Source organism: Aspergillus chevalieri, chromosome 2 (assembly GCF_016861735.1).
Source record: "Aspergillus chevalieri M1 DNA, chromosome 2, nearly complete sequence".
Classification (NCBI taxonomy): Eukaryota; Fungi; Ascomycota; class Eurotiomycetes; order Eurotiales; family Aspergillaceae; genus Aspergillus; species Aspergillus chevalieri.
This window is the reverse complement of record NC_057363.1, coordinates 2,706,388-2,728,593: the sequence shown is the minus strand read 5'-3', so window position 1 is coordinate 2,728,593 and position 22,206 is coordinate 2,706,388. Positions and strand designations below refer to the sequence as shown.

Genomic DNA, 22,206 nt, shown 5'->3' with positions numbered 1-22,206 from the left:
GATGGATTTCTACCTTCTCGTGGTGTTCAGTGTCAGTACCCTCTCGAGGGGAAGCTGAAAGAACCCAACATGGCGCGGGCGGCTGCTGAAGTGCAGAATTCTCACCTGCTCGGACAGCAACCACCCAAACCACACTATCAGAGGAAAACGGGTTACGAAAACCATCCAACAACTGTCTACTCGATTCGTACTCGAGACCGAAACTGGGGCTTATTCTTCCAGTGGATGTGGTATCGCCTAGGCAGGAGACAAGATACCTCTGAGCTTGAACACTCTCTGAGATCGCGTGACACCCCATGAAATTTCGAACGATTTGTTCTAATACATACATGTGTATAATTTTGTCAAGCGGTGAGGGAGGATACAACTGGTAGAGCAGTGGGTTGTGCAAGCAACTTGGAATGGCCTGGACCCAGCACCTCGTTAGACACAGGCAACCTGGACCAGGGCATCCCATGACCTCTTACAAGTGGGTTGCATGATATAGCGACGATCAGACCTAGACATTACAATGATCAAAAAAATAACTATCCCTACAGACTTTACTAGCAAGACCAATTTGATTCTGGCAAACCTCTTGTTGTATTGAATGAATATTCAACAAATATTTGATAAGTATTCAACTACCTCATTCACATGTTCATACTTTCTGTTGTTCTCTCCTCGTATTCATCGTTCTTTGCTTCATCTGACAGCGACACCTCGCCTTCATCATCGGTACTACGACCTGATTTAATTATACCTCTGGCTCCATCTCCCTTCTCCAGATCTTAATTGGCAACTCCCCGACAAGTAAGTTAGCCGCTTCCCTCCGAATAAGCTTAAAGCCCGGCGACTTTAATGCAAACTCATATCGATGCACAATCGAAGCCAGCAAAACCATTTGCTCCAGGTAAGTAATATTCCTACCCAAACAGGCACGAGCCCCCGCAGAAAATGGGATGAAATACGGCTCCATCCGCTTTCTCGCCTCTGGATCCATCCACCTCTCTGGTCTATACTCTTCAGGGTCTGGGAATATTTCAGGATCCCTGTGTGTTGCGTAGATGGTCATTGAGACACTCGTGTTGCCTGGAATCCATTGACCTAGAATCTGGGCGCCCTCCGGTGGTGTGCGTCGGGGTAAGCCGGCCGATGTGGGAGGGGAAATGCGGAGGCCCTCATCGAGACAGGCGCGGAGAAAGGGGAGGTTCTTAACTTTGTCATATGGGGCGAGGACCTCATCTTCGTCGAGGGCCTTATCAATCTCTTGCCGTAGCGTGTGCAGGTGTTGTGGATTGTGGAGGAGGAGTTCCAGGACGTTCGTCAAGGCAATGGAGGTGGTATCGGCGCCGGCGTTGATGATGGCGCCGACTTCTGCGACAATTTCACCCCATTCGAGGTTATTAGGGTTCCCCTGTTTATCCTCCATCAAAGATCCAAAGAAATCGTCCAGTTTCTCACCAGCCATGTACCGCTGCAGTCGCGTGGCGGCTTGGTGGTATACGATATCACCCCAGGGCTCTCCCTTTTTCCATACATCACGCCACTTGGGACTTAATTTTGAAAGCTTCGAAATCAAAGGAAAGTGCTTGTAATCCCACACAAACACCGACCCCGCAAGCGCCATATTATTTTGCGCCTCGCGGTATCGCGCTTTATACAGCGTGCCATCCTTCTTCTGCGCCGTGACAACATCCGACCCCTTATCCATGAGATCCATCTTCGATGACAACGCAATGTTATTAATCGCTTCAATCGTGAAGAAATAGACCCACTCTCCGAAATCAAAGTTCACATCCTCGGGCTCCGAAATGATTTGCCCCCGCTTCAGCGGCTTCGTACAATGCGCATCCATCCCATTCAACAACCGCTGCGTCGTCTCAGCGACCTTGAACTCCCAGCGTTCTAGGTTCTTAATCGCAAACGCTGCAGCAAATCTCTTTCGCTTGCGTGAATGGTCCACCTTATCCACTACGTCGAACAAATGTGTATGCGAACCACCCTGAAGGGTATAGCTGAGGTCCTTAATGCATTTCGTGCCGTGTCCGTAGATATCATGAATAGCGCGGATGTCCCCAAACGAGAGAGTATTAGGTCCTGTGCGGAGTATAGGTGTTTTTGTCTCCTTGTGTGCTTCATAGAGGGCCTTGGAGCGGTAGCCGCAGGCGCTGAGGTAACAATGGCGGAGGTCCGTGAGGCCAGAAAGAGAGGAGTAGTTGGCGTATTTGCGGAGGCCTTTGGGGTCGTAGAAGTAGAGGATCACAGGGAGGATGAAGATGTAGACAAGGGCTGCAACAGCTGAGCCTGTGAATACAATGGGGCCTAGCATTATGGTGGTTTTGGATTTTGGTTTTTTGCTGTTGGAGGGAGTTGGGAGATAATGAGCGAGGAAGGGAGAGGTCTTATATCTTGGTCGTGGAAGAGTGCATGACGGGGTATAATTCCCAAATAATCATTATTTTTTCTAGATGCTAATTCATCGAACACCTTCATGTTGTGGTGGTTGATTTCGGAATCGAGAAAAGTACACCATATTCCTAAATAGGAAAATTCCCTCTTTGAGTAATTGGTCCCAAGGACTGCATGTGACGTAGATCGTGGGTGCTTGCGCGATCTGATTCAACGGCGCACATATTACTATTTCCTTCCTGTCTCGATGAGGAGTCTTCTATTGTGAAGGTGTTAAGAGGATTTTATCGCTGTTGCTGATAGGGTCGAGGTGAATTGTAGTCAAGACAGGTTCTAGTGGCTTCAGGGGACACGTTATCGCTGACCCTTGAGTTATCTATTGCTGTAAGAGTCGAGTCGGGAAGCCATGCAATTTAACATAATTGAGGTCTGGAACCCAATGTTCTCAGTAGAGACGGCTACTTTAGACAGAGCATAAAAAAGAGGCTCACTGACAATTGTAACTACTTCACCGAAGAGATCTAAACACAATATGTACGGGTAAAACAAAAAAAAAAAAAGAAACCTAGCAAGCCCTCAACTCCCAAGCCCTCCTCAATGCCGTAATTGTTGTTTCAGTAGGCCATGCATGTTTCAACTCCAAATTTACAAGAATATCAATCAACGCCTTTTGTTCCCGTGGATCCGCAAAATACTCCCCACACATCGATATACCCACGGCTGCAGTTGTCAGGGCTGGCTGGAACTTTGAGTTTGAAACACCCAATCCGCACAGCCTCCTGAGAATAGCCCTTAGTTCTGTTTCCAGAGATGCATTTACATACGACGCGCCTAGTCCAATTCTAAAAATCCTTGGATCTGACACAGCTAGGAGAATGCGCCCCAACTCAATGTGTTGCTCACCCAGTGTCTGACAAGAGTTGATGTGCCATATTGTTGGAAAGAATATACCCGCATTGGGATCTGGATCGGCATAGTAAACAGGTTTGAAAGCAGGGGGTTTATTCTCTTGCCACCGCTCCTCAAACCGCTTAAACTCCGTCCATCGTCGAAGAGTCTCGTCGTGATCCATCGATTCCCGATGGAAGCAGAAATTAAGCAGGTCCGCGCACCAAATCAAAATGCGGTTTGCCCAGGTAAACTCGCTTGTCGTGTCGTCGAATACGATTTTTTCATCATATGGGGAGATGGGAAGACGAAAGGGGTGTTGGTAGAGACAGGCACTCCAAATTTCCTGGCGGAGCGCAACTAGACATGCAGAGTGGCAGAGGGATGGGGCCGGGGAGTCGTGAACATTTTGGTCGCGTGTTGGGCCACCAATAGTTTGATATGCGTAGAATGATTTGTCGCGTTGGGTGTTGATGATGAATTGGATGGCATTGAGGTAGGTGCCTGTGTCAGCTCCTACCGCTGGGGCTGATGAATGATCAGTATTTGGGTGGAAGTTGAAAAAGAAATGAAATGTTCCTTACCGTCGATCTGTTCGAAGAATCGCAGGATAGTGGCAGCTGCGAGGACATCCTCATTGAAGTCTCCGCTTGGATCCTTCGAGACTTGGATCAGATGAGATATGCAAATGTCGTGGTAGCGGATTGCAGAATCATATCGTAGACAAGGGAGAGGAAGCCCATTGTAAATTATCACATTATTTGAGTTTCTATGAGGACTAGACGGCCGCGTCAAGTGCCCTGCCGATGCAGTAAATATTGCATAACGCAAAACAGGACAGAACATTGCCCGCTCTGGGACCGTGAAGCAGAAATTGTGGTCTCGGTCGCTAATATCAAACTAATCATGTCAGTCTCATACAGCATATCAGCTACTGTAATTACATACCCATGGTGCTAGATCATCAATAAAATGTCTTATTAGACAGGCTTCTTCTATATTTGTCACGAAGGCTTGGTTAGAGGCTGAAGCAGGGAGTCCTTTCAAGGGTCCTATGGGGTATTTGTCTCGTTGAGGAGGATATATTGACTGTTCTTCAGTATAAGTATATCCCACATTTGCAAAGACATGCACTGCATCTTGGCTTGTAGACTGAGGCGACACTGTCTCTGTGCTTTCAGATGGAGCATACACAGGTTCTTGGCTGTGATGAACAGGTTCAGTTTGGATGATGGATGGACGCTCATTAGTGTGGCTTTCACCGGAGCGTGAGCTCGAGGGCGACTCATTACTTATCGTATAGTTTGAGATAGACAATCGTCTAGCGATCGATTTCCGGGAACGCTGCTTGGTACGTTCCCCACTTACAGAGACAAAATGTAGCTCACCTATAATCCTATTAACAACGGACATAAAGAAAGCAATACACAAAAAGCATACTCTTTTCAGATGTTCCCACCCATTCTTGGTCTGGGGGGAAGGTCAATGTTGGCTTTGGTCGTGGCTGATACGACCGAAACCTGATATTTGAGGTCGAAGAATCGCATTCGATTTTTGCTTTTTCGCATTGTGTGCAGGGCCTGTCTCCATCGCCTGCAGTGTTATGTGAGTAATAGAATTCTTATTCCAGTTTGCTATAGTCATACATTTCAAATGACGTCCTAGCACAGTTAATAAAATTCTTATAGAACAGAATTACGTGAGACTCACCCCTACACCGTCGGCAAGCCGGTCGACGACGTTCCATGCCAAAATATTTTTTTCAAGGCAGTAAATGTTGTAGAAATCACATGATACCAACAGAGGAAGTCTCTGTATATGGTGGTATCTACCTGATGGAGGAGACTGTCCTTTTGAGGTTGAGATGCGAGGAGATTTGCGGAAACCGGGGTAAGTTTGATCGGGCCAGCCTATGCTCGAGCAGAATCGCAGAGCCGTGATTTGGCCACTTGTGTCTCGCAAATTAGTTGGACATACTGTTTGGATGGAGGAAGTTACCAAATGAGGGTGACAGGCAGAACTTGGTCAAAAGACGGATGGTACTCAGTCACGCGCCGTTTCTGATTGCCGAATGAGGAAAGTTTCCCTATTCGGGTATTAGGGTAGATACCGTCATGTGATATTACTTTTTTCCAGTGGGCTTGTGCTTGATTGGTTGGGGGCCGGTCCCTCTTCTACATTCTCACTAACTAGCATATGTAGTAACGTACTCCACATGCGAATGGAATACACGGGCGAATGTAACACGAAATCGCTCCGCCACGACGTTAACCCCAACATCTCCACCAATGCACCTAAAATGCCATTGAAACTATTTCAGAATTGTCTTCCTCAGACGTCTCTACTACTATCTGACAGGAACGCGCATTGCGTCCGGCCTTTCCGCAATTGCCACAGCGCCGCGCGCGTGTCTCAGTCCGCGGTCGCCGACCAGCCCTAATGCGTATTTCCTTCATTAGTTGTACCTCGATCTCCATTTGATCCCCTAATTCCTGAGCTTCCTGTATTTAACGCGACCCTCCTTTCCTTAGACGTGTTTCTTAAGCCCTCCGGTGTTTGCTAAGGGCCTCGTTTGCCGTCCGAGCATCATGAATCGCTGCTTCCATCAAATTCATCTTATGCATTATCCTCGTGCCTTTCGCAAGGATGTATTTCTGGATCACTGCGACCATTCGCGATTACCAGGCTATTTTGTTTTTGCTTTGCCATATCGTTCGGAGCTTGTGACAACCATTGTATTCGAGATCACTCCCATCCGAAATCCAGTTTCATTAAAGTTAGGATATCTGCTTCCTGGATGCCATACTTCGCGGTTATGCTTCGAATAAGCGTAAACCAACGACGAATAGCTTCTGAGTCCTTGTATAGGAATTTCTAATAGTCATAATTCCGATTAGAACGAGCCGTGAGCTCTGGTTGCCGTTTGATAAAGGTGCTAGCCTAGTTTACTCCAACGCGTCCCGCGTCGCGCGTTGCGAGTATTATTATTATTATTTAATCAAGTTTATTGTCCATACCGAGCCCTAGAGCTATGATAGACCATGATTCGTGGACTCGAGGTCAGTGGCTATTCTACAGTCTCTTGTCCCCATAGGTTCCTGAGGCGTTAGCCCCCTTCTAACATCTTTCCAATCCTTCTCCTCGCCCCAGACCGCCTGTATGCGCAGGGCTTTTGAGCACAGTGCTCTCCTTGTGTTTTGGAGCAAGATGGGTGTGGCCTAGGCTGACTCTCAGCCTTGGGCTACCCTCCCTGCTACCCCTCTCCTGTTCTAACTGCTTCCTCCAATGCTTCCAGTCCCCATTCGTCATCTCTTTGGGCCCTTTCTGCCGTCTGCCGTAGGTGCGCCCGGGGTAGAGCTATGCTGGTGCTGGCTAGGAATCGCAGCAGCGCTCTGGTAGCTCTAGGCTCACCTAAAAGTCGTCCTTGTGGATATTCTTCTGCAGTGGTGGGTCTCAAGACTCCGTCAGTCTCTAGGTCCTTGTAGAGCCTGTTTCGTTGGTGTCGCCATTCCCGACACTCAAAGAGAAGATGGTGTATTGTCTCCCTTGATATACCGCATCCTTCACAGGTTGCATCCTCCCGGACCTGGATCCGATGTAGGTATGTTCCTATAGCGGCATGTCCTGACTTCAGTTGAAAATAACGGCTTGCTAGGTGTTTGGGAGCTATTGCAGCTGCCGGGTCGAGCCGCCAGTTCCTCTGTGGCCTGTATGTTCGTTGACCTTGTTGGGATCGCTGTCCAAGTTCTTTGTTGAGCCATCTCTGCCTTTGTGCTATAATGGCTTCTGTTTGGGCTCTACAGGTGAAGGCCAGGGATATTTCTCTTGGGCCTCTTCCTGGTGGCTTACTGGCTGCCTGTTTTGCTGCCTGGTCAGCTCTCTCATTCCCTTCTATTCCTGCATGTCCCGGCACCCCGCGTTGCGAGTAATCAGTTGGCCATATCTTCCACACCAGACAGCCGAGGAGGAAACCCTTTGGAATCTAGATCAAGTATGTGTTCAACAATCGTTGCTTCCTCTAGATCTGTTGAGCCTCCGTGAATTGGCCGATATATTGCATCCTGATCGCATGCCACGCCGGCGGCGACTAAGCTTCTCATGCTCCACGTGATAGATCTTACCAGCGGCTCAGGCGCTTAGAATTTTGTCATTTTACATAGCTTGAAGGGCCAGTGTTACTTGGTTTTTATCATGTTTCTAAGGCATCCTTGGTTGTGGTGATATTTGTCGTGGAAGTCGGAAGTCGCGTCGGAGCGATTTCGTGTTACATTCGCCCGTGTGCTACATTCGCATGTGGGATACGTTATGTAATGCCAATAACTAACATGAAGGGCAACAAAACGGGGATTAAGAGTGCCGTCGGACGGATCTGATTATGAATAATTTACAGTCCGTGATTGACCCGCCAGGACAGGCGCTGGGGAGGGCCCAATCAGCAGTGCACGGGATATTGAAGTGGTGAGAGGCAATTGACAAATATGGTGCTGTCTTTATATGTTACTTGTTCACCCGTACCTGCGAACATCCCTGCCTATCTCTTCCTAGCATTTATGTTGATATCGTGCTTAATACTAAGGTTGGGATTCCCCAGATCCCGCGGCAATGGTATACCATGTCTGGATTCCTCTCCACCCAATAGTTATCGCGACAAGCCTGAGGCGCTAGCAGTCTCTTTGACCGACGTGACGGAGGCTCCATCGCAGTATAGGATTCCATCAACGGCTGCAGCGCCCAAGCCTCGAGGAGGCTGCGAGTAACCGAGTCATTGTGGGTTTGAGCTGCACAACACTAGTTCCTAATACCTTGGTGGATTGTGAACCTAGTCAAATATGCTACAGTTACGATGCAGGAATCGGAAGTATACCAGGTGTATAAGCCATGTATATCAGATAAACAGCCACAACCATAAGAACAACAACAACTTCAGCAGCAGCAGCAGCAGCAGCGATAACAAAGACAAACAAAAAGCTCAGGCCGGGGGTTCAGTACAACTGACCGTTGTAGTGAACTTGTAAACATCCGGGCGATAGAAAACGTTGCCCCTCCCACGCCATCATTCGAATTGCAATCTCTTTGACCGATTCAATGGAGGTTTCGTGATGATGGTGGAGGGGGATTCCGATTAAGCGTGGGTCGAAATTTTCCATCTCAAAGCCAACAGACGAAGCAGGAGTCTCGGTTGTTGAACGATCGTCTGATTTCAGAGAAGCGTCCGAGCCGTCGACAGATGAAGTGTCACTGCACATTACCCGAGTTTCTTTTTGGGGGGGGGGAAGATGCTGCAGTTTAATTTGGACGTCATATTTGTGAATTGTAGCCGCATGGGCCAAGAATTCAATGATAAACTGTAACAGATGATGCAAACATCCGTTGGACAATCCAGGGTTTCCTCTTCAGGAATTAATGGCTCTTCAGATTTCTCACTTTCATCACCATCATCCATTGTGGCGACTCAGCGCCATACAAACGGCTGATATAGACAAACAGCGCCAGCATGTCAAATGACGCCATTCAAGCAATCTGGGCAAACAAGGGCTTAAGCCTCATCGCACAGATGTCTATAAAGGCCGTCCGTCGCCTAGATAGATTTCCTTTCCTTCTTCCCAGATTCGATATTCTCGTCAATGGCTACACTACGTTTAGATAGGAATATCATTTCGTTAGTATCTACTAGTCCGAGCCCGTGACAAGGAGAAAGGCCTATCTACATGAAGAAATTTATAGGAGTTGTGCGGCATCGCTAAGCAGCCATTTGTCTTAATTGCTTGTATGGCATCGTTTGCTATGTTGATGGTGTTTGTTGGCAAAGGCGCTGAGCTGAGCCGTCACAACTGGAGGAGCTTCTTTCGAGAGGTCTTGTACAACCAATTGAAGAAATTCATGTAAATTGCTTGGTACTCCAAGAGTAAATACTCAATGTAGTCCTCATTTGACTGGATGCAATATCTGTTGGTCATTGGTTGTTTCTGGACCACCTTTGGAGTAGTATGAGTAGAATGTGCTTACTTTTGCCAGTATTGTTCGACAACAGTGACACCCTCAAGTGTCTTAAGGCTTATAGTTTTGGGGGGGGAGCCACCCAAGGCCTTAGAAACATTCCAGTCTGGCTCGAGTTTCTTCAGAGGATTTGATCGGTCCAGTACTGATGTTCATCAGGGTTCGCAGGAAGGGGAGGTGGTGTCATCGCAACGGCCAGATCCAAATGTTAGCTAGAGGAGACATGCGTTCTCATTGACGCAACGATCGACTCCGGCATTGATCTTCGTATACGTCGGCCTGATTTATCTCAAACCATCACCAAATCTTCTACATTCTACATAGTACGCAAGCAAGTATAGCTCTAGCAAACCATCAACATGTTTTCAATCTAGTACATAACATATTCTTCCATGAAAGCAAACGAGTGTAGTATTAGGGTTAACTGAACAAATGACAAGCCCAACAATGACCTTGTTTAATATGTTTAATTAAATCAATCCAAGCAACATGAAACATAACCAAAAAAGGATGAAACAGGGTATCAGATAACAGTCTGTGAATATTAGCCAAGTGTCTTTACTGTAAAGTCAATCAATGGGCAAAATGAGGGTCCACAGTGTAAAGGAGACAATTGTTCTTCCTTCGTTTTTTTTTTTTTTTTCTTCTTGGTATCTATAATGAACAGATGAATGGAACAAGATCAAAAGGTATTAACGCCATGGTACTGAAAAATGTATAATTGAAGAAGTATAGTACCAAGGGGACGGAGAAGGTCAAAGAATCTATCAGGAAGGAAACTGTCAGGCGAAAAGCCAAATCCAGGGTAATGAGAATTAAAAAAGCAAAAAAAAAAAAAGAAGAATGAAAACAGGTAAAATCGTGATCGTCATAATTGCGCTCCCAGAAAAGGCCCCGAGGGTCCGAAGAGGCGCTTCCGGAAAACAGGGACACAAACAGAACCTGCAAAGAAGAAACAGAATTCGGATCGAGTCAGAAAAAGAAGTAAAAGAAGAATGAAATAAGAAGCCATATCATAAACACATGGAGAGGAGCTGCGGCAGGCTTTGCGTGATTCCCGTTTGACGGGAACGAAACACAAAAAAAAAGGGGAGAAAAAAGATATGTTTTTTTTTTTCCTTTTCCTTTTTTTTTTCTCTTTTGTCAATTTTCGCTTCGCGGACATTGCCAAAAACACACAAGAATACTTTTGTCGGCCGACGCAAAGTGGCACGTCGGAAACCGTAAATGGAGCAAAATGCGGAGATAGTCACAGAAACGGCAATTGAACAAATCGGTATCATCGAAGCGCAGACAATAGAGAAACAAGAAAAAAGCATAACCGAGATGTCAAAATAATTCTGAAGTTTCGAATAGAAAAGAACAAAAGCAGAAAACACGATGAGCGACAAAGGTTACTGCTGGAAGCAGTAAACGACCAAAGAAGCAACATCTTAAGCCATGATCGGCTGCATTGCGCCAAACGCGTTGGAGAACATGTAGTGATCCATTTGTTTGGCACAGTACATGCAACCGCAGGACGAACCGTGTCCTGTCCATACGCTCTGAGCGAACGGCAAAGCGTAGGAAGGCGTGTGGTGATAGGACGGGACTTGCGATCGCGATGTCGATGGCAGATATGATTGTTGGGGAGGCATCCACGAGCGCGAGTACGGAGCATTCGTGTATGCCCAGGGGTTGACGGAGTAGTAATCGGGCGTAGTAGGGCCACTCTGAGGAGCAGATGGCGGCGAATACTCCGATGCCGTCGGGTTGAGCCATGAGTTCTCAAGAGGCGAGCAGCGCTGGTACTGCGGGGGAATCGGACCTTCGGGAGACATAAGAGGCTGCTTGTTGCTGTTGCTGCTCCGGCTGCTGCTGTGGCTGATCATGGGGCCGCGAGTGATGTTGGTGTCAATTGGTGCCAGAACGGTACGCGATTCCTGAGCGCGAACGGCTGCCTTGGCACGCCATGTCTTCCAATGCAAAAGCCACGAGTTGAATCCATCTTGCTTGTCGTGGATCCGGTCATGAATTTTCCACTCGAACGCGAAGAGCCAGTCGAGTTCCAAAGAGTTCAGCTCCGCCACGGGGATGTTGCTCACCTCGGCCCACGATTTGTTCTGGAAGGTGTTGTCATCCAAGAACTTGCTTCCCAGCAAGAGCGCAACAGTAAGCATGCGATATACTTGGCCACTGCCGGCCGCATAGACCTTCTTAGCAGAAAGCATGCGCATCCTGCAGGCCAAATAGTAAAGGCCTAGGAGGATGGTGGAGCTGGGAAGACGGGTGGAGGACAAGATCTGATAGACGTATTTCCGAAATTGAGGCGGGACTGACGTTCCTGGGCAGACGCTTCGAGCGAAGTCAATATCAGATAGGTTGATCTTGGTGATGTACAAATCATACATTCCCTGAGCCATCTCAGCCACAAAGTCGGACATCTGGTCCATCTCGTAGTCCAAATGGGCGGCGACACCTCCGGTGGGCTTTTCCTCCTTTCGCTGTCGGTCCGAGGGCATCATCATGTCTTGTCGGCCGTACGGCTGCGATATCGCGTTCTCCATCGGCGGGAGCTGAACGTTGTTCTGGATGGGGGGCAGCACGTTGGTGGTGGCCATCGGACCAAACATGGGCTGGGAGAACTGGGGAGCCAGCGCAGGATGGGCAGCGGCAGTGGCGGAGGCCAGATCTCTGGGGTGGGCAGACTGCGCGTGCAGGTTCATCGGGCCGGTTTTCGCATAACCGGTTGACTGAGAGTACTGTTCGATGAACTCACAACCGTTCTGAGAGTAACGGGGAGGGAACGCAGACTGTCCGACCACGTAGAAAGGAGGTTCATTTTCCATTCCAGCACCACCGAGGATGTGAGGAGTAGGAGGCAGGCCCTGGAGGCCTGGGACGAAGAACGACGGCATAATGGATCAAGATGAGGGGGGGGAAGATCACCAGTTCAGGACGGGGCGAGTAGACCGGTTCTAATAGAGCTTTTCTTTCGTCAGTATACAAGGACAAATGCAATTGGAGGGATAGTGAAAAGAAAAAGAGCACCAACCGTCTACACGTCCGCCAGGCCCTGATCCTGGGAGGAGGGAAGAGCGTTGCTCAATGAGCCGCGACTCTGTCTCTTGTCCAGTGATTGTCTCTTTAGTCGAAAAACATGGAGATGCAGAGTTTAACCACACAGATCGACTGAAGCGACGCCGCAAATGAGATAGCAAGAAAAGCAAATTATAAAGAGCGAAAGTAGCGGTCGGATGCCAAAAGTGTTTCTTTCTTTTTTTTTTATTTTTTGATTTGATTTAGTGTATGCAAGAAGCTGCGTGTGGCTCTCAAACGACGATCGTTTGGCGAGATTGGGGTGTCCTTGCCGACTTTTTTTTTTATAACCGACGCGTATGAACGGGGGGCGGACGGACGGTCAGTGGACTCGAGGACAATTGGCGACGGTGAGAGACACGAAAGAAGCAAATTCGTGGCAACTGGAAGAAAAGGGAGATCAGACGAGAATAGATTGGTGTTTTTTGTGCTGTTCTATTGCTCGCGTCAACCAGTGTGTTTTGAGGTTGGTAAAAACCCCGACCACGGCAAGGCAACGACACTTAGTGAAAAGCTCGTTGAGTGTGGGAAAAGGAAAGAGGCGGAGTGAGGAGGAGAGAGGAAGGAGGAAAGAGAAAAGAAGAGCAAATACTCCGTCTTAGTAAAAAAGACGAAGAAGTGAAGAAAAAAAGGGTTGGGGAGAGAAAAAAAGAGGAGAGGAGGAGGGATGGAGAGGAAGAAAAGAAGAGGATGGAAGGAAAAGTGGAGGAGAACGAAAAAGAAAGGAGAAACGGTTGTGATGCTGTATCGGCATTACAGGGGTAATTACGGCATGCAGAACCTTACTAATTATTCACATACAAGTATTAGAAGATATCAATTTGGGCAGTAGAATGATGGTAATAAATATTATTATTTAATTAGATATCATTGTATATCCAGACAGCATTAAGGATCATCATATACAAGTACTGTATATCTTCAATGTCAACCAAATAGAATACACGCCCGTACGTATCGAACCAAACCAGCAAATCCGGTCCAATCAGTCTGGACCACTCGCTTCTTTTTTTTTTTTTTTTGAGTTGCCACAACAGCGGCTCTAATAAACATCATCCTACAGGCCAAGAGGAAAAAGAAAACATTACATAGCATCGCATCATAATATTACTATTATCATATCCAGGATATCCAATCTATACTCAGACCGAATGTCTAACTCCAAAACAATTACATTCCATGGCTGTGCTCTTACTGCTCCTCCACACCGCCTTCAACTATGATGTCTAGCCCCGATCACGTGGCTGTCACATGTGATCTGACAGGCGACAATGCTGTAGACCGTAAGAGATAAGCATAGATACCTGTTTGGTCCTCCGCTTGCTGCCTGTAGAGTAACTATCTCAGCCATGACTGCTGACCAGAACACAACCAGAACAAACCAACAATCTCACCCGAGACTTCCACACTGGACACGAACACCATGTTTTACCAGGGATACAGCCATCCACCAATACCCAGTTCCATGCTAGACAGGGATAGGGTTCTTGACAAAGAGTCGTTTCTTGCTGGTGGATATGTTGTTTCGTGTGAGTATACCTCCCTCACTCTTGTCGTCCTCTACTGACCCAATCAGTCAACAAGAAATCAACAAAATGGAGAACTCCAGAAAAGGCTGCTGTACGCACTCCTCGGGAAGAGTATGTAAGCCCCCAGAATGGACAGCTTATCGGAACGCACCACCCGGCGCTGGCCAATCAACCCTACGTGTCCGTGAAAAGGGACTCATTTGGTAAGCTTATGTGGGTTGTATGGGAGACAAACAATACTACCATCACTCTAACCCATATCGCAGGAAGAGAGTTGCACATTGTACCCAGATTCCTCGCCCCAAAGGTAGCTGGTGGGTGCTGTCCTAGCAGGGCCATACTACTGGACCCGATTTCCAGACGCATCAACCCCAGGCGATGTCTATTGACAGAAGACCTCAACGCCATATGAAATAAGTTTCCTCATGCAGTTGGCATCCGCATCCTGATCTCAGGGTTTGCACTTCTGGTCTACCGTAACGTGCATGATATCGTCCATGAGGTGATTGCGGACTGGGACCGTGGGATTCCAAAGTCACTTGGAGGACTGACTGTCGAATACATGATCAAAAAGCTCAATCCGTCAGTTGCTAACAAGCAGAGTGCCGGCTACTATCTTGCAGCTCTCACACACGTGGCAATGGATGCTGAGAAGTCTCTCGCACGTTTCCAGTTGCCTGAGGAGTTCAGTGCACTATTGGACAATGTAGCCAACGCATGGGCACCATACAAAGACGCTCTAGATGGAGAACCTGTGGTTACAGTCTCCATCGAAACCGACTACGCACTAAAGAAGGTGCAAGAAGCCGCCGTCGAAGGAGTGAAATATCATTGACGCCACCACTTCCGCGGCTCATCCAGTGCTAGTCTACTTTGGAGGGCGAGCGATGAGCCGCTGTCCGCTAGCGTATGTGCACAGTCCAGTAGTATTCTGTGCTTAAGGAAACCAGCTGAAGTCGACGTGAGGCCAGTTGTCTATCAGAACTACGATTTTCCAGTTGGCAAGTGATCTAGCCCTGGGGTTAAACATCGACCAAAGCCAATCGATAGCATAAAGTCTGGGTTTTTTTTTTTTTTTTTTCTTCCCACCGATATCAGAGACGCAGCGATCGTGCGCCAGTTGGTAAATAAATTGAAAACTCTCTGAGTGGCAAGCCAGAGTGATGCGACTAGGGTTAGGAGTATCACTTTACTGCATCTTGCTCGGAGTTTGCTTACTTTTACCAGATCTTACTTCCTAACTGCCAATTAACAACCAATACCAACATTACTCCATGCACACATTGCTCAATAGGCACTAAAAGAGTAAGATTCGTATCGGCTAAAAATGAGTCACACTCAGCTCAGGCGCGCAAATATATACCGTCTCGTCCAGCTGCATACATCCATAAGCAAAGCTAGAAAATTACAGTTGGACGATATACAAACACGTCAATCCGTCAGCAGGTACCAATGTATCTACTACTGCATACGTACTAGACTAGAAAATCGGGTTTCACACCGAGGACTCTGTAGGGTAGAAGTCCTCCGCAGTCTACTTGCTGAGAAAGTGGGGGAAGTCACTCATTCCCAATCACCGAACGCAGGAATATTACTCCGTATCCCGTGGTCCAAGAAAAAGAACAATATGGATTTGTATTGATTCATAATCCATCAATACATACCCAATAACATCCCCTCGCCCCCAACCCCGCCAACATGTTCGTTGTCGTTCTCGATTTCTGCATGCACAGGCACCAAGTGAGATGGCCGGATGGATGGCATGCGGCATATACTTGTGCGTTGTACCACTGTCCAAGTGCAACCCCTCATTATTCTTGTTTTTTATTGCTTTTTCCTATTGTCTCGTCACGCACCTTTATAGTAAAATGGTTCAACATGCCCATACCTCGTGCTCGTGCTCGTGCTCGTGCTCGTGTCCAACCGCTCGTGTCGGATCCTGGCGATGGCATTGGCAACGGCAGTAACAAGATAATGCAGGGCAGTGTACTTGTATTTGTATGACTGTGTCACTGTTACTTCTAGTCTCTAAAAGCCCGGAAAATTCGGAGTCTTGTACTCCGGAGTATAGAATACTGAAAAGATGTCTGACTCACATCGCCAGCCTTCGTACGTTGATGTCCATCGTGGAGCGTTATTACAGTAGTCGGCATTAAGATTACATACGGAGTCCAAGTATCAGTTTTCTCAACATGTTTCGAACACCGTTGGGTCTGTGCGACCACGCTCCTGGCTGTACTAATATGCTATGACCCACTGATGCGCAGGATGACGGATCTTATTCCGGAGGCAGCCAGAGACCACGAGAGCCCTAGACAAGAGCCATCAGTGTTAGCTTGCGTTGTCTGCCTTTTTTTTCATTGCTAATTGTATAGTAGATGACAGGGGAGATACCATCGTGGCTGCAATGTGAGCGCAATCTGCGGCCCTCGGGCTTGAAATGAGATTGCCGGACGGAAAAGAGTACCTTACTACGGTTACCCACGGCAGAAGAAACCGGTGAATTACCATTGGGTACGAAAAGCAACGGAATATCTACGTCTTTCACGGACGCCACTGACCATCGCCCGCCAAGCCACCCAAATCATAGCAACCACGAAAAGAAGTCCGTACGATCCTGTGGCTAAGGAAATATGAGCTAGGGTCCAAATCTTTTGCTAGTCGTTTCCCCCTTTAGAGTAATGGATCTATGCCTAATACCAAGATACCAGATTGGTCACATTGGATACATGTCAAGACCAACGTTTCCCTACAGGCTATCGCCATATTGATGTGGATGGCAATATGGTCGCTGGATGGGGGAGCACCGAAAAAGCTCTAGAGGGCACGCCGATTCTCGCCATTGCTCTAAGAATACAGTAGCTCCGTTAGGATATCTTGAAGAGCAGGGTTTCTTCAAACGCAATCCTTGAGGTGGTGGTCTAGGGCCTCGACTATCGTTGGGATAAAATGACCAGATCGTCGATCGCTTTACTGTGGAGGAGTGAAATTTTCAGGGACTCTGAACTACCACACCGAGAGATTCCAACCGACAGCATTGAAGGAGGGTCATTTCTGCCTCCGGCGATAAGAAACACCGCCATCCTCTCTGTACTCGTCCCCGAGCAGAAGACAAGACAGGCCATGAGCGGACAGCCGAGAATTATCAACATTGAAATAGGTCCTTAGCGAGCACACCCAGACGCCAAGTGGGATGGCGTATTCTTGCCCGTACAAAAGATATTGTACCGCCACCGAGTTCAGCCCCCTGATTCTTGTTTTCAGCTCCTGTTTTTCATTGCTTTTTTAATCTTGCCACTTACCGTCATAACAGTACCTCGTGCTCTTGTGATCTTGTCGGATCCTGGCAATGGCATTGGCAAGCCAATCTGTAAGACTGTGACTGGCTGTTACTACTTTTACTCATTTACTGCTATCGGTTATTATTGGTCGGGCTTCCCATTCTCGAATAACCTGCAGCACCAGTTGGAGTGGTGAGGTTACTTTACTACAGAAATATATCCCATGGATGATTCAAGCCCGATGCAGGCGCAGGTGCGATATTGACTCACTTTTATGCTGTGTTGCCTATAGCCTAGCCTATAGCCTATCAATAAAAACCCATGAAATATATTGAAATAGAAAATAAGAAACGAAAGCTCCCACATGCGCATGGTTAAGGCTCAATGCCAGAACAAAGTGGATATCATGGTAATAGTAAAAAGGGCAAATCACTAAAAGATAGAAAAAGAAGACAAATCATACTCGTGAATTCGCCGACAACCCCGAAAACAACAAACTTTTCTTTTGCTTGCTTGCCTTTTTTTTTTTTTTTCTCTCCTTTCCGGTATATGTAGTAGAAACCAACCACCCTGTTTCAACACCAGTCCAGCCTCTCTGTGTCGAGGGTCTTCCCAAAATAAATTAAAAATAAAAATAAAACTCCTTGAAACGCTCGTAATCATGAAAAAGAGATAATTCCCAATTCGTAAATCGTTTAATCGGAACCGAACGGTCCGCCGAAGAAACCGCTATAATTTCTTTTGCCTGACCCCTACCCCTCAAGGCTACCAACGAGATTCCGCAGCGCATCATAGATAACAGCCTCATCCTTAGGTTCTCCCCCAGGGAAGGAACTCTCCATAGCTTCACCTAGAACACGAGCACGAGCACTCCGAAGTACCTCACGGATGTAGTTCTTGTCTTCGTAGTCTTCCATAAGCACAGCTTCAAAGTCGTCAATCGCTTTACCAGCCCGCTCGTTGAATGATATATCCTCCTCCATAGGCCCCGTGCTTGGCTCTGCGGGGCCGGCATCGAACGGAGGTGGCTGTTGTTGCTGCTGCTGTTGCATAGGCGGAGGACCTGGGTTGGGCGCGAATCCCTGTGGCTGGTGGTTCATCATTGGCATAGGAGCGGAATTCTGTGGCGGGGCATAAGTGGTTTGGGGATGTGGCTGTGGTGCCTGCTGGTACTGCGGTTGTTGAGGTGGCTGGGGCGGCGGTTGCTGTTGTTGCTGTGGCGGCGGCGGTGCGTGAAGGGGCTGCGATTGCTGATGCGATTGCTGGAATTGGGCCAGTTGCGGTGGAGGGTCGAAGGCGTAGGGAGAGGTATAGGTAGTCGGCACGGTTTGGGCAAAGGCGCGAGGAAGACTGTTGCGAATAGGACTGGGAATGGAAAAAGGTGCAGAAGGTGTTGGGGTCGGGTTGGGAGCGGGTGAAGGAGCGGGTGCAGGCGTTTGAGGAGGTTGAGGAGGTGCAGGTGGAGGATAAGGACTTGTGTGTTGAAGTTGAGGTTGAGGAGCAGATGGGGGAGCAGTAGTCGGAGCGGGAACAGGGGCGGGAGCAGGCGCTGGAGCCGAATTCGGAACCGGTGCCGGCGTTGAAGCAGGCGCAGAGGTTTGAGGTGGCCCTGGGGCCGGTCCTGGAGCAGTCGGACCTTGCGTAGGTGCTGGAGCAGGACTCGGACTTGGACCCGTTGTCTGCTGCGGTGCCGGTGGATGCTGTACTGGGGCTTGCGGCGGCGGCGGCGGAGCAGGCGCTGGCGCTGGAGCATGAACAGGAGCAGGGCCAGGTGCGGGCGCCGGCGGCGGCGGAGCTGCGTACGGATTGGGTGCCATCGATGGCGGGAACTGGAAATGTTGATTGACCATATTCGCCTGGCCATTTGCAGCACTTGTGTACCCTGGTGGTGCCATGTACGGTTGGGTAGGCGGAACAGGGGTATGCGACGATGGCGGCGGCGGCGATGGACGTCTCTTCTTTTCCTTTTCGACCGACGCGCCAGGCCGGAGCTGCCATGACCATCCCTTGCCATCTCGTTCCGCATGCATGAACAGATGGCTGTTGCCGTTCAGGTTGTGACGAACACTTGATGTCCAGCCCTCCGTTTCACACTTGAATCGGAAATATGGGTATTTCAACTTCAACGCACGGTAGATCTGCTTGAGCGTCATCGGTGTACCAGCATCCGTGAGAGCATCAAAGATAAGCACAGCATAGTTATATGGTGGCTTGGCCAGATCCTCGGGCGTGTACGCGGATTCGGGTGGGTAGTTTGGCGACGGTGACCGTGATGGCTTGCGCTTCTTGAGAGGCGGAGCCTTAATAAATTCTTCCGGACGCTGCTCCATAGGAAATTGGCTGCCACCCTCTGTGGACGGAAGTGGAGTGTCCATAAGCGTGCCATCTGCCTTCTTCCTCTTGGTATACTTTCGCTTTTCTGGCTTAGAACCAGGTGATTCAGCACCACCGGCCACAGGGGCACCAGGAGTAGGAACGGCAGGAAGACTTGCGGACACAGCACCCTGGCCGCTAGCCGCACTGATGGAATCGCGAGGACCAGCAGGCGTCTTGCCGGCTTTTGGTCTGTTCGGAGGAGGTGGAGTGACTCCGCCGTTGGCTTCGCGTTTCGCGGCCAGCTTCTGCTCTCTGGCAAGTTCTGCGCGTTCTCGCTTGGACATGATCCCATCCTTCGGAGGTCGCCCTGGCCCGCGACGACGCACGGGCTGTTGACCATCACCTTCAATGGATGACTGTATTGCTTGCGAGGAGTCAGCGTCCTTGGTCTTAAGAACAAGTCGCGCCGCTTTCGAAGAATCCCTCTTCTCCGATGCATCGCTCCCAAGCTTCTCGGTCCCATCTGCATTGGTGTCTTCGACATCGAATGATGCAATTGCGTTTTCGTCGTCTTCCATCTGTTGTTCCTCCGTTCGCTCGGCTCCTGTCTCGCCAATGGGCACATCAGGCAGTAAAAAGCGAATGCGCACACCTCCAATCTGGATGTAATCGCCGCTATGTAAAGGCCTGATCTGACTAGGCGATAACCAATCCGCTCCGATAAAAGCACCATTTCTTCCCATAACTTCCATCTCAAAAAGGCTTTTGTCAAAGTTGTATGCGATCTTAACATGTTTCCGAGAAATACCTCGATGACCAGCCGCGCTGCCGTCCACGGTGGCCGGGGGATGAATAGGGATGGTAGGACAAGAATCGGGGGAAGGCAGCAGAGCCAGGGCATCGACGGGTTTCGCATCATTGCTTTCCTCGTTGAGCGATTGCATGGCAAGGGCGTTGTAGTCTGTCGATTGTAGTTGGGCTGGAGTTGCTAGTAACGGAGGACCCGATTCACCAAAGGACGAATTGGACGATCTCCGGCTCATGGGACGACGGGACGGTACTTCGGGGTCGAAGCCCATGATCCCGCCGCGGTCGCTGACCACACTCCCAAGAATGCCACTGCCCTCGTGCTTGACGCGAATCGGCGTATGTGAAGCGTTGCCACCGCTTGAACTCTTTGGTCTTGAATTGCGCATTGCCTGTCTGACCTGAAACTCCCGCTGATGAGCTGCACGAGCTGCCCGTACATCACGTCCAAGGATAAACGAATAAGTATTGCAGTAGAAATGCCCATCGTCGAACTCCAATTTCGCAAAGGCCTGAATGCGAGGTTCTGATCCGGCGACCGAACCGGTGCCATCCTGCTGCAGCGGATCACCCGATAACCCCAGAGCCGACAGATCTGCACCCTGGGAGAGATAGGCTGCGGTCAGCATCTCATTCTGTTCTAGATCGCCAAAGGGCGTCTTGGGATCGGCAGCGATATCGAACGGTCCATTAAAGTAATCGCCTTGGTCGAGATTCGTTTTCGCCATTAATAAAGGATCCGTAAGGCTTTCTATCGCAGAGGAATCGGACGTCTTCGGCGGTGGTTGTAAAAAAATATTGGCTTCGGTGCCATCGGGATTAGTAGTAAATGGCCCTTGCGCATCTGCATCTACATGTTGTTCATCCTGCTGGCTTAAGTCAGCGGGGACCGAAAACTGATCGTGTCCCGAGGCCTGCTCAGCAGGCGCAGAGTGATGATCCCTGCCAATATCCTCTGTTGACGGCAATGGTGGATAATCTGGCATCTGGGTATCACCACCTGCCGAATGCGCATTGTTATGACTCTCTCCTGGGGCATTGGGGGTGAATGGTTCAGCTGGCGGCGCCGATACTGATTGCTGTATCTGTTCTCCTCGAAACTGATAAAGAGATTGATCAACGTCGGCGGACAACGGTTGCTCTGTTGATTGATTGCCAAGAAGCTGGGCCAGCAGCGCACTTGCAGCAGACTGCCGTCTGAGATCAGTCTGATGACCTTCGGACCCGTTCATTGTCTCATCATCCGGCTCCGCTTTGACTCCCGCCATTCCACCGCCATCACGAAGACTACCATCAATGCCGCCGGAGGGAGTAGAAAACGGGGAAGAAAGGGAGGGTAGGCCGTGCGAATGAATCGGCGCAGAGGGAGGAGGAGAAGTAGGGCGGTCGGAGGTCGTCGAGTTGTTCACGGCGCGGATTGCGGAGTCGCTGAGCGGGGAGGAAATATCGCGGTTGTCGGGGTGGGTATAATCGTCGTAGAAGGGCATGTCGGGCCCGGAATTAGGAGGGGGAGGACGATGACCCAGCGCTGGCGCTGTCATGGTCTGCGACGACATGACAAGCCAGTTGCAGCTGGAAGGGAGGGAAGGGAAGAGGGGGAAGGGAGGGAGAATGTAAGGAACCTTTTTTTTCTCTTTTTCTTTTTTGGGGAACGGAGGACAGGGAAAGATTGGAGGAGGAGAGGAGAGACTCTGAAAGCGCTGGGCGGTGAGAGGCGGCAGAGCAAATTCAATGCCGGGGCCGCGCGGGCGCTGATTGGACCGTCAGGGATTTTCCGTTCCTGTGGAGGATTATTGTTCCGGTTTTCTATACAATCCTGTTTGGATCAAGGCATCTTTGTAGTGCATATAATAGTATTGTGGTGAGATAGACAGTAATATACAGTCATATGCCAAATCGAGTTTATTGTAGGTTAAACA

General features: G+C 49.0%; 5 protein-coding genes across 5 annotated transcripts; 1 reads left to right on the top strand and 4 right to left on the bottom strand.

The window, feature by feature from the left end:
* Positions 1–736: 736 nt before the first annotated feature.
* Positions 737–2,311, bottom strand: ACHE_20957S (cytochrome P450; the record flags this gene model as incomplete). The annotated part of the gene is made up of 1 exon (XM_043285317.1): positions 737–2,311. The coding sequence occupies one exon, from the start codon at positions 2,309–2,311 to the stop codon at positions 737–739; it is 1,575 nt and encodes a 524-aa protein (XP_043134021.1).
* Positions 2,312–10,709: 8,398 nt separating this feature from the next.
* On the bottom strand, positions 10,710–12,173 carry ACHE_20956S (putative cyclin-like protein (Clg1); the record flags this gene model as incomplete). Its single annotated transcript, XM_043285316.1, has 1 exon — positions 10,710–12,173. The coding sequence occupies one exon, from the start codon at positions 12,171–12,173 to the stop codon at positions 10,710–10,712; it is 1,464 nt and encodes a 487-aa protein (XP_043134020.1).
* Positions 12,174–13,777: 1,604 nt separating this feature from the next.
* ACHE_20955A (uncharacterized protein) lies at positions 13,778–14,718 on the top strand (the record flags this gene model as incomplete). The annotated part of the gene is made up of 4 exons (XM_043285315.1): positions 13,778–13,883; positions 13,931–14,086; positions 14,150–14,197; positions 14,315–14,718. The coding sequence occupies 4 exons, from the start codon at positions 13,778–13,780 to the stop codon at positions 14,716–14,718; spliced, it is 714 nt and encodes a 237-aa protein (XP_043134019.1).
* An 818-nt stretch (positions 14,719–15,536) lies between these two features.
* ACHE_20954S (uncharacterized protein) lies at positions 15,537–16,036 on the bottom strand (the record flags this gene model as incomplete). Its single annotated transcript, XM_043285314.1, has 3 exons — positions 15,537–15,673; positions 15,740–15,887; positions 15,980–16,036. The coding sequence occupies 3 exons, from the start codon at positions 16,034–16,036 to the stop codon at positions 15,537–15,539; spliced, it is 342 nt and encodes a 113-aa protein (XP_043134018.1).
* Positions 16,037–17,916: 1,880 nt separating this feature from the next.
* Positions 17,917–21,843, bottom strand: ACHE_20953S (forkhead domain protein; the record flags this gene model as incomplete). Its single annotated transcript, XM_043285313.1, has 1 exon — positions 17,917–21,843. One exon carries the CDS (start codon positions 21,841–21,843, stop codon positions 17,917–17,919), a length of 3,927 nt encoding a protein of 1,308 aa, XP_043134017.1.
* Positions 21,844–22,206: the final 363 nt, after the last annotated feature.